Here is a 12,590-nt window from a genome sequence, read left to right on the forward strand (position 1 = left end):
GGAGTTGATTTGCTGAGGGTTTCTGTAAGCTTTTCCTTTATTTCTCATTATTTTTAAATCTAAGGATTGGTAACATGACAAGTTCTATTTTTTTGTTTCATAACTTCAAGATGGAGAAGAAAAAAAAGATAGGCTGATGTGTCAATATCCAAGTTTCTTGAGGTAGTGAGTTTGGGTGCTGTTTGTGAAGCTGGGGATCTGTGGATTCGTGCTGTCCCTGAACCGACGGTGCAAGATGCTCGTCCAGGCCCCAGAGAGTTGGCAACGTGTATAGAGCATCTCGGCGTGCCTGCAGGAATTTACACAAAGGGCCTATTGTGCACTCCAGTGAGCCACGGACTCCCAGTTCACATTGTTCTGCTGAGGTCTTTCTAGCGATCTGGCTTTCCGAGGCGCAGCTACATTCCTCAGCCTGCTTCCTGCATGCAGGTCATCAGGAGGGTAGAGACTGAAGAAATACAGCTCTCATTGCCATGTCCTATGAATGCTGGAACCTCAAATGTGACCGGGCTCCTCTTCTGAAGAAGGATGAAATGTCAAATTAGTGAATCATGGGTGTGCTGTGGAGCCAACCACATACTGGGTGAGGGGTAGTGATGTGGCATTTAAGAGTACTTTAGATGTATCCCATGGAAACCCTTTGAGAAGTTGACACCTTTAAGATACCTGGGAAAGACAGTAAATGTTTGTGCAGCTGGAGATATTTACAGGCAGGCCTTTATTTCTTTTCTGCATGTCCCTAAGCTGAAGAAAGGCCCTCCCAACAAATGGCAGAGTGATGGGATCTATAAAGCTGTGCTGGCAAGTTCAACTTATGAGCTCTTGGGCTGTGAATCGCTGACTCAATTCATTCAATCTGATTCAAGTGCAACCAGCAGGTCAAGCAGAAATGGACCCTGTAATTCTTTAACCAACCTGGAAAACAAAGCTCCTAACACTAAAATAATCTATGAAAAATAGTTTAGAAGAAAAACAAAACAAAAAAACAAAACAAAACAAAAAAAACATACAGGACTGTTACAGGAAAATAATAAAATACATATGGAAATTAAAAGTTACAGTTATCACTACAGAGATTTTTTTTTCCCAATAAAAGCATGATCCAAAGTGTTTTCTCTTGTAGTACAGTGATTTTATATTAAGGACATTGCACATTTGATCATTTGTTTATAGTTACTTTTAATGTTGTGGAATGTCCATGAGATTTTTTTTGTGATTGTTACAGCCAAAAATTCTTGATTTCACTGCGGTTTTTCTCAAAATTTGCGATACAACTTGCAGAGTTTTTTGTAGAAATCTACTTGAATTGGCGAACTCGCAATTGCACGAAATTGTTTTACACGGTCTTTCACAGTGATGTTTGTTGGTAAATGAGACCTTTTAGCTGTACTCATGCTCGAAGAGAGCTTTGACTGAATGTGGGTTCTGATTATGTCACATGAATCTGCAGTAATTTAGAAAAACTGCAACCTCCTCAGAATACTGTGGACTTTGCTTGATTTTGCATTTATTTCTGCAGTTGTAAAAATTGCAAAATCCTGGAGGGACTGCTTAATAAGGCAAAAGTGTTACAGCGAAAGCTGAAACTACAAAGTGCTTAATCCAAAAGAAAAACTACTGACTGTTACAAAGTCATGACACTTGAGACTATTCTCAGAAATGTTAAATACAGAAAACTTAATTTAATTTCAACATATTTAGAACTGTACATTTCTTGTATATTTTAAAATCCTTTTATTAACAGCCTTAGATTATATGGAGCATTTGCCCTGTGCATGAGCTGATTTGTAGCTAGCACTACTGTTTGAATAAATAAATAATAATTCAACAGCTCCTGACCAATCAGATTTAAGAGTTCAACAGCATTATGACACAATTTAACTTAATTAACAATTGCATTTAACTTGCATTAACTTGAAACTCAGCACTACATTCTCAATTTATTGCTTGGATTTCACAGGGCAATGAAGCAGACATTAATAATGAGCACATTTTTCAGTGACATCAAGTCAGTTGCAGGACTTAAGCCTTCTTAGAAAGCACACTGATCTCATATTGGGGTGATTAAACAAAAAGGTGTTAGCTTCAACTCATGAAGACTTAAGTCTGATAACCAGCGATCATGTTTAAATAATGGGGCATGCTGCCAAAAAAGCCAATATAGTCTCAAAAAAGCTGGATTCTCTTGTATTCAGTTACTGACAGTGAATATGAATAGACCACAATTACTGCACAATTCATCATCAATTGCTCCGTTTCCTGTTCTCGCAGTTATAGCCAAGAGGAACACGTTATCAAGAATTTACTTTAACTTTCATAGTTAGCATTTCACTGGAGCATTCAGTATGTCCAGCCTAAGGCTCAATATCTTCTCCATTATAGATTAAAGGGATTCTCAAAACAAGAGACACCCAAGAACTCTATTTTGAGTACAAAGCGAGTGAAAACCTCTTTAGATGTCTGAAACAAGTGGGTGTATGAGCATCCATGCACAGCTTCAAAAAATGAGCCCTTTTCAGCCCTTAGGCTCTTTGGTAAAGGATGTAAAACAACTGCTGAAAGTGATTACCTCAGGTAGGAAATCTGTTGGATCAACATTACTTTTAACCAACTCATATGTCATTAGTATATGCCTCTGTATCTTTCAGTAGATTTCAGTTCATAATATTAAAATAAATATTTTCACAGGTTTCCGGTCAACCATCTTCATCAAGGCAATCAAAAGTGCTTTCTGCCCCATATTCCTGGAGCTACATCCCATTCTTGGAAACAAATTCCTGCCATATAATGCAATCAATGTGCACCTCCCACTGTTTCAAACGCCTCTCGGACAGCAAAGCGTAACTTGTGGCTCTGCATCACAATTCATGAACATGAACTAAGATTTTTGGCCATGTTTTGTGTACAGAGCCAGCAAAAATGAGGTCAGCTAGTCAACATACTACGTAGTTTTGTCCAAAACAAAAAGTGTTTCCAAAACATTTGTTCAGTTTTGACAAACTATGATGCAGAGCTCCAAATTAAACTTCCAAACGTTGCATCTCAAAGCAGCTCGGAAGTGGAAGGCAACAGATGAAGTAAGATGGCAACGACTGGTTTAAAGAAATATTGGTGCAACATCAAGTCCTAGTTAAAGACCATAATCATAGTCGCCTGAAAGTTAGAAGAATCACACCACCATGTAACCTTGTTTTTCCACACGAGACTGAAAAGCTATAAAACTTCAAGCTTTACTGCTGGAGATTGTATCACACACATAGTACTAAATATGACTAACTGTGATTGATACTAAAAGCCATGAACATATCAGCTGCCTAAGAAAACAAGCTGTCTAGAAAATGGCAGTCTGAACAGACCAGACACTTTATGTCAGATTAAAGAGTAACTCCTTAAGATTCCCATCTACACACTTAAACACACACTGTTTTATCTCTCTATAGTTTCCAACACCACAGCTGTAAAGTAGACTGCTTAACCTAGAACTCCGGAAGCAGCAGCATTACTCCATCTACACCACGGTTATTCAGCTTCATTGGTATGTGGACCACCTTAAAGAAATAGAGAAACGGGCTGGAAGGAGGGTCAGTGTATATAGTGTAAACTCTCACTTCATTAGGAACACTTGGACATTCATGGAATTATCAATCAGCCAATCATATGTGCAGAAAGCATCACAGTGCATAAAGTCATGTAGATACCGGTCAGGAGCTTCAGTTAATGTTCACATCATACATCAGAATGGGGGAAAAATGTGATCTCCATGACTTTGACGTGTCAGATAGACTGGTTTTAGAATTTCAGAAACTGCTGATCACTTGGAACATGCATGCACAGCAGTCTTCGGAGTTTACACAAAATGGTGTGAAAAGCAAAACATCCAGTGATTCCCCCATTTCTGCCAGCAATGCCTTACTGATGAGAAAGATCAGAGGGGAATGGCCAGAACGGTTTGAGTGAACAGAAAGGCTATGGTAATTCAAATAACCACTGTTTACAACCATGGTGAGACGAAAAGCATCACAGGATGTGAGATGGATGGCTACAGAGGGCAGAGATTCACTGAAACTGGGAAGTTAATCTGATAAAATCTGATGAATCTAGATTTCTGCTACGAAACTCAGATGGCAAGTTTAGAATTTGGTGTCAAAAGCATAACTCCATGAACCCAACATGCCTGGTTACAACAGTTCAGATTGGTGGAGATGGTGGAAATGGTCTAAATGGTGTGGGGAGTGGTTTTTCACATTGGGCCCTTTAATACTAATTGAGCATTGTTTGAATACCACAGCCAATCTGAGTATTGTTATTGACCATGTGCATCCCTTTATGGCCACAATTTATATTTATTTATAATGGCTACTTCCAGCATGATATTGTGCCTAAAGTCAACTTACAATGGTTCCATGGCAATGAGTTCTGTGTACTTTAATGTCCTCCCCAGTTACCAGAACTGAATCCACTAGAGCACCTTTAGGATGTGCTAGAACGGGAGATTTGCAGCATGAATATTATGCAATCATATCAACATGGAGCAAAATCTCAGAGAAATGTTTCCAACACCTTGTGGAATCCAGGCCAAGAACAACTGAGGTTGATCTGAGAGATCAGAGAACAAAGGGGGTCCTGCCCAGTATTAGTATGGTGTTCCTAATAGAGTTGCCAATGAGTGAACATAGTAAACACAAGTGCAAAAGAAGTTGAAAGGAGGAGTCAGCTACCACTGGGTACACAGTGAATCGAGCCAATCACATGGCTGGGTGTTCAAGTGGATTGTGATATTATGTTTGTTATACTGTATGACACGCAACTGTCCAAGCCATAGCTCAGTGACAATGATTAGATTACAGAGCTGCCTTACATGATGACTCTTTAACTGCATTCTTCCCTTCAACACGTACATAGAAACCAACAGCTACAAATTTTCATACGTAATTAAAAGCTATTTGCAATCCAGACCCATGATCAAGTAAGATGCTCTGTAAAGAAATCCTGAATCAAAACACTCCATATCTTATATAATTTTTCACCACTAAACTGGATGCAGTGTGTTGTAGTAATGCAATTTTCAGGTTTTTACAGACTTGATGATCATGTTCAAGTCTGTGGATCCAGTGGCCGGGCCACTCAATGACAGTCACAGACTCTTCTCAAAGTCACTCCTGCAATGTCTTCCTGGTGTGTGTTTCAAGTGTGGGTGAATTCATCTATCCCACAATCCTGAACAAACTTCCCTGTCCATGCTGCAAAAAAAAAAAAAGGATAAAAAATGATATCCCATAGCTTGATGCCATCACCACCATGCTTCACCATAGGGTCAGATTTGCCAGGTGATGAACTATTCCAAAGGTGGCACAGCAGTTCAATCCTCAGCTCAGGATATTCCAGGTCTCTAGTCTCCTCCCACTATCCAGAAACCTGCCAGTAGGTGGATTGGCTGCACCAAACTGCCCCCAGGTGTTAATAAGTGTGTGAATGTGTGTACATGGTGCCAGGATTGGATTCTACCCTGGTCAGGATAGAGAGCTTATTGAAGGTGAATGAGTGAATGAATTAACTGGTTTCCTCCAGATGCAAAGAGCTCAGTTTTATCGGAACCTTGTTTCTCATGGCCTGAGAATCCTGTAGGTGCCTAAAGGATTGGATGTTGCTAGACGAAACATGCTTTCAACTAGCAGGCTAACATAAAGCTCCGGGTGGTGGAAGTAATGCACAGTTGTCTTTCCAACAGGTTCTCTCATCTCCACACAGAAGCAGAAACAAATAACCACTTTCAGGTTCTTTGTCATCCCCTTGACTAAAGCCATTTTCCAACATTCTGCGTTTTTTGGCCAGCACTAGGTTTCACAGTTTTTTGGGGTTTTTTGCACTTCCACATACCTGTGCTGTCTCCAAGACCTACAGACAATTCCTATGCCCTTTTTTTTTTTTTTTAGACAAAAGGTGTGTCTTTCCAAATTATCTCCAGTGTAATAGACATTATTAGTAAGTCTGTATATTAGGGAACACATTAAGGAGTCGTGTGGGATTCGTGTATAGTTCCCCAAACTATATACATCACTATAACTCACTATATACTGTTAATATACACAATTACAAGTTTCGTTTTATTAAAAGCAGCAGTAGTTTTGATAGATTGGTAAGGGGGAAAACGGTAAAAAAAAAAATTAGTAAATCACAAACAGGCCCGAATACTGAAGTATGACACTAAAGGCTAAATGGATTCCTTTACAATGCTGAAGCTGTACACCACAAAACCAGTAAAAAACATTCCTACAACAGTCATTTAAATAATAAAAATACTAAACAACCACCACCCTGCTCCTGTCAGAAGCATGTCAAATTTATGGAGCAGACTCATAAAACTCAGAACCAGTTTTCCAGAAGCTTTCTCGCTCCAGGCAACAATAGAGGTCAAAAGAGAACAACTTCACAGAATCACTGTATTTCACTAGAATTTTTTATTGTTCATGTTAAACTTTAAACACCTTTTTAGCCAAAACAGCATGGATATGGAAAGTTTAACTAAAAACGTAAGGGGGGGGGCAGGGGGGGGGGGGGGGGTCTGAGTTTCAATACACATTGACTGAGGCAGCTATTGGCCAATATGGGGTGGGGGACATATTTCTGATAAGGCAGAAACTTAGCACTTGTCTAGAAATTGTGACAGTTAATTTATTATATAAATCGTCAGAGTGAACTGCATTAGCCAGATATACCTGCTGCAATCCAAAACAATCCAACTGGCTCTGCAAGAACTTTACTCACTTAATAACAAAAACATACTGGTTATTCTTTAAATGATCATATAAAGATACCGTGTCTAAACTGGGTGATCAGAAAACACAGGCAAACACAGACTAGACTCTGGGATCATCATCTCATCACAGTTCAGTGTTTTCCTTCTCCAACACAGCTACTAAATCATACCTAGTCATGGACTGTCAGCACAGCAAAATCACCAATCTGTGCTGGACTCCAAACAAAAAGGCCCTTACCGGCAAGTCGACACTGACATCCGTGCCATCCAGCAGAGACACTCTGCAAGTGATAATGGACGTGGCATCTCCAGCTGCAGGGATGTGCGTTTGTGCACGCTGGGCTTCCCGGAGCCGAGCTTTCTCAGCATGCTTACGTCCAGAGCGCCGGCCCAAAGTCCGCCGCAGGAAACTCAGCATGACTGTGCTCTAATATGGTCCAACCTGTGGGAGATGATAAGAGAAGAATGTGAATTTCCCCACCTACATATACATGTGTCCTACACTGGACTGGAATAATGGCTTCTACTTCGAGAAGGCATTAATTTTATTTTTAAGTAACTATATGTAGCTACATAATGAGTCATTTGGGTTTCAGAAAATACAGCAAAACCAGAGGGAGATTATTCCACCTTAAAAAATTAAACAAATAAAAACGCAAATTACTCACCATTACCACAGATAAACTGCTACACTAAAATAGCGCATATAAAATGGCAAAAATTTGAATTACATGTAGTTTTGCTCACGCTGTCACAGATTAGAGACCTAATTCTGGCAGCTACTTTGTTAGCATTGATGTAACCAATCACAACAATCACCGACCAGCATTGCTTCCCAACGTCCAATCACCGACCAGCATTGCTCCCAACGTCCAATCACCGACCAGCATTGCTTCCCAACGTCCAATCACCGATCATAGTTTCCCCATTGTCCAACCACCGATCATAGTTTCCCATTGTCCACCCACTGTTCTTTGCTTCACCAAAGTCCAATCACCGATCATTGTTTCCCCAATGTCCAATCACGAATAAATGTTGCTTCCCCATTGTCCACCCACTGATCATTGTTTCCCATTGTCCACCCACTGATCATTGTTTCCCACTGTCCACCCATTGATCATTGTTTCCCATTGTCCACCCACTGATCCACCAAAGTCCAAACACTGATCACTGATTCACCAAAGTCCAAGCACTGATCACTGATTCACCAAAGTCCAAGCACTGATCACTGATTCACCAAAGTCCAAGCACTGATCACTGATTCACCAAAGTCCAAGCACTGAGCACTGATCACTGATTCACCAAAGTCCAAGCACTGATCACTGTTTCCCATTGTCCAACCACTGATCATAGTTTCCCATTGTCCAACCACTGATCATTGTTTCCCATTGTCCAACCACTGATCTTTGCGTCACCAAAGTCCAATCACTTTTCATTGTTTCCCAAAGTCCAATCACAGATAACCGTTGCTTCCCATTGTCACTGATCATTATTTCCCAGTGTCCAACCACTTATTATTGTTTCCCATTGTCCAATCACTGATCAACATTGTTTCTCAAATTCCAATCACTGATCAACATTGTTTCCCAACGTCCAATCTCTGACCATTGCTTCCCAATGTCCCATCCCACCCTGCCTCATATCCTCCCACTCCTACTTCATCCCATCCTATCCCATTGTCCAATCACTAATCATGGTTTCCCATTGTCCAATCTCTGATCAACATGGTTTGTCCCACATGTGCATAATTTGAAACACTCGACTTATTTACAAGTAACAAAAAGCAGTGATTCTATCTGTAACCATTTCCTTCATGTCTTCATGTGTTTCCTGACTACTCACTACCTTTGCTTCTCTTAGTCTGCATTCTTGTTAGAAATGATACTACTTTGCAAGTACATAAATAATTTGTGGTGCCTTGACTGCAGAATCCTTTTGATTAAAAAAATGAGCTATAAGCTATTCATTTTGAAATTCTATTTTTAAGTATCTTCAAAAAAAAAATTATGTAACAGGATGTAAATGAGCATGATGTTGCAGTGAATATGCTAATTAGTTTCAGGTGTTGTCAAGTGTGCTAGGGACTTTCCCATGAAAAGAGCTGGGACACTGGAGGGACAGTGAAAACTCCGTGTGTAATGTATCTGAAATCTGTGTCTGCAAAAGACGTCAGGGTTTTAATTTTTCCCAACCTGCTGCTTCTGGGCTTTTCTCCTCCTCATACAGGTATTATTAATCAGCTGAAGATATGAACCTGTACAAGAAAAGGTTACACCTGCCATCCACAGTGCGCACAAGCAAGCATCCATTTTCTACAAGCAGATCTCACACAAACCAGACTGAATGTTTTCTCTAGAAGAACAAATACCTAATGATGAGATTAATATTTCAATAAACATTGCATGTGTGCGCAGTAGATAAATCACTGAGCTATAGCAGGAATACTAAGTCAATACTTGGCACGCTTCCGTGAATTCCCAAAACAAATAACTACATTTAATTTTTATGCGATTTACTAGAATTAAATGTGTTCCTCCATAGTTCACTACACAGCGGCTTACCGAGCGCGACAGTAAAGCGCTCGACCTGCTTTAATACAAAGCGCGTTACTCTTTTCCCAACCGTACTACGACAAACCCGCCTCCCGCGTGATGATTGGCTAAATAGTCCCGTACAGAACGATCTAACCAATCCTAGCACTCAAATCCTGACCTTCCTAGCCAGTCGCGGTAGAGGAGGCGGGATTTTGCCGGAGTACGGGTGGGGAGAAATATCGCCATAGCAGCCCACGGCGATTCCACTTGTTGATCCAGAGATACGGAGACAAAGCGGTACTCACAGCAGCGGCTTGTCTCAGTCCCGGAGAAAAACACAATCCTCTCACAGCACAGCACTGCGCCTGCAGTCCGCCATTCCAGCACCCAGCCTCGCACTAATACAGCGCTTCCCCACAGAGCTAATACAAACTTCAACCTAATTTCCACAAGTCCCAAAGATGTAGGAGTGTTTCCTCCCCCTCGTCAGGAAATGACATCACATAAATCCCAACGAGTGAATTTGCATTTAAAGGGCCCGCGTTGGGAATAAGGAATATTAATTAGTATTTGTCGACGACTTCTTCATATTTTATTAAATTATTCTCTCCCAAAATTTCCTCCAGAATTCCAGCCACTAGCTTAGGCAGGACATTAAAGGTTGAGCTACCGTTCCTCCACCCCCACTTCATCCCATCCCATCCCCACTTCATCCCATCAGATCCTATCCCACCCCCACTTCATCCCATCCCACCTCCACTTCATCCTATCCCACCTCCACTTCATCCCATCCCACCCCCACTTCATCCCATCCCATCCCACCTCAACTTCATCCTATCCCACCTCCACTTCATCCCATCCCACCCCCACTTCATCCCATCAGATCCTATCCCACCCCCACTTCATCCCATCCCATCCCATCCCACCTCAACTTCATCCTATCCCACCTCCACTTCATCCCATCCCACCCCCACTTCATCCCATCAGATCCTATCCCACCCCCACTTCATCCCATCCCATCCTATCCCACCTCCACTTCATCCCATCCCACCCCCACTTCAACCCATCCCACCCCCACTTCAACCCATCCCACCTCTTCATCCCATCCCACCCCCACTTCATCCCATCCCATCCCACCCTATCCTACCCCACCCCCACTCCATCCCATCCCATCCCCACTTCATCCCGTCCCATCCCACCCCCACTTCATCCCATCCCACCCCCACTTCATCCCACCCTATCCTACCCCACCCCCACTCCATCCCATCCCCACTTCATCCCATCCCACCTCATCCTATCCTACCCCACCCCCACTTCATCCCATCCTACCCCACCCCCACTTCATCCCATCCCACCCCCACTTCATCCTATTTAATGTGTTCCCAGCACACACCATCCCAAACCCACCCCACCCTGCCTCATCCCTTCCCATTTCTCAACCACATTTTGTCAATACAAATCACCTTTTTAAATCAAAATCGTCTTGTGTCATTACTGGGCAGGAAACATGCCATGACTGAGTCATTTCAGTGTTAAAAACCCTATTACAGCTGTTAAATGGTTAATGTCCTTTTATGTGTAAAGCTCTTGGGATTGATTGATGATTCACGGTTTGAGTTGCAAATCTAGGTCTAATACTAGTATTAAATTAACATAAATTATTATTAAACTATTCTACATCATTATATTTATATTATTAGTCACACCTGCCCACATTTTAATTTGATCTATATTCAGACACACATGCTACCATACAGGACTGAAATGAATCATTCTGACATGTGCCGCATATGTCATAGAGTATTTTGCAACAGCACCACCCATTGGTCACTCAGAAAGGTTTGATCACCTGAAAGAAACCAACCATGTTTCAAAAACAGGTTCTTTTGGCCCAGTGTGAAGTAGCCTGAGGTCATTCTCTACATCCTGACTCACAGCATTGGGTAACAGCAATGTGAGCCAGCAAATTCCTACGTACTGTATGCCATCGGTAACTAATTGTTGGCTTGACAAAGCATTTCATTGAGCAGGAACAGAACTCAATTTTGATGATCACAAGGCTGAAAGGGCAGAGAAATTTATGTGGATTTTTAAATAAAAATGTAAAAAATCATGAAAAAAAACAGATGTAAAGGGGTATTACAATACCTGGTAGAACAGGGCCAAGCTGTGATGGTGTTTCATAGAAATTACAAAGGTTTAAACCTCATAAAGCTCATGAAGATCCAGTACATAGCCAAAGGTCTGTGAAGACCTGACCATCATACTCATATGTGGGCCTTCCCCAAACTGTTACTTATAATTGTACGGTGTAGTCTTATGACTTCACTTCACTGGAACTAAGAAGTTCAAACCTGTTCCAGCATGTCAATGCATCTGTGCACAAATTGAGGTCCGTGAAGACATGGTGTGCCAAGGTTGGAGTGGAAGAACTCGAGTGTCCTGCACAGATCCAAGACCTCAACCCCACTGAACACTTCTGGGATGAACTGTAACACCGACTGCACCTCCTCACCTGACCTCACTAATGCTCTTGTGGCTTAATGCAAATCCCCACAGCCATGCTCCAAAATCTAGTGGAAAGCCAAAAGAGTGGAAGTTATTATAGCAGCAAAAAGGGGACTAACTCTGGAATGGGATGTCAAAAAATACATGTAATGATCAGGTGTACACAAAACTTCATCCATATAAGCTGAATCAGGTAATAAATATGTGGTTTTATGAACCTCCAGGAGTCTTGACAGAAAGTGTGAAGCTCTGAACACCTTCACTAAGACATAACATGTATTACAAGTAAAGAACACCCTTTACTGAAGCACTCCCATAAAGGAAGTTGTGAAAGACTATTAGCAAAGCAAACTGTTGTGGAGTATTCAACACACTATTGGAAAATCAGTCATTTACTCAGTTGGCTGCTGCAGGAGGTTCACGATCTGATTCACACTCTGAATAGCAGCAGGGGAGTTAGCGTAGTGCCCTTTAAGCCACTCTTGCTTTTGCACTCACTCTCTCCTGGAATTTTTAATGCAGGTCAATCTCATTAACCCACAGACATGCAGAAGATCTTCTCTACGGCCTTTCCAGCAGAGGGGGCCAAAGTTGGTTGACGAGTGAGAGGAAAACCTTGAATACATTACCCAGTGAACCAGCAGGGGAAAAAAGCCTATAGCCTTAAGTTACAAAACTAGTTTTATGGCTCTGGCCTTAAAAATGAATATCTGTAGAGGGAGGGGTGAGGAGTTAAAAAAGATAGTTGAGGGGCAGAAAATAAAACACAGTAAATAAAAAGGACAAGTGAA

The 12,590-nt window shown here is 41.5% G+C and overlaps 1 protein-coding gene across 10 annotated transcripts in view; it reads right to left on the bottom strand.

The window, feature by feature from the left end:
* epb41l5 (erythrocyte membrane protein band 4.1 like 5) overlaps positions 1-9,784 on the bottom strand; it is a 58,605-nt gene extending 48,821 nt beyond the window's left edge. For 4 of the 10 annotated variants that reach the window (XM_017469300.3, XM_053680896.1, XM_017469299.3 and 1 more), the window contains exons 1-2: positions 9,597-9,783; positions 6,996-7,199 (exon numbers count right to left, since the gene is read on the bottom strand). In XM_017469300.3, coding sequence (XP_017324789.1) covers positions 6,996-7,175 — 180 coding nt within the window. In that variant the 5' untranslated portion in view covers positions 7,176-7,199; positions 9,597-9,783. Of the gene's footprint in view, positions 1-6,995; positions 7,200-9,469 lie in introns of all 10 variants that reach the window. The other 6 variants (XM_017469298.3, XM_017469296.3, XM_017469293.3 and 3 more) reach the window with 3 other exon arrangements.
* Between the last annotated feature and the right edge of the window lie 2,806 nt (positions 9,785-12,590).

The sequence above is a fragment of the Ictalurus punctatus genome, chromosome 6 (assembly GCF_001660625.3).
Source record: "Ictalurus punctatus breed USDA103 chromosome 6, Coco_2.0, whole genome shotgun sequence".
Taxonomy (NCBI): domain Eukaryota; kingdom Metazoa; phylum Chordata; class Actinopteri; order Siluriformes; family Ictaluridae; genus Ictalurus; species Ictalurus punctatus.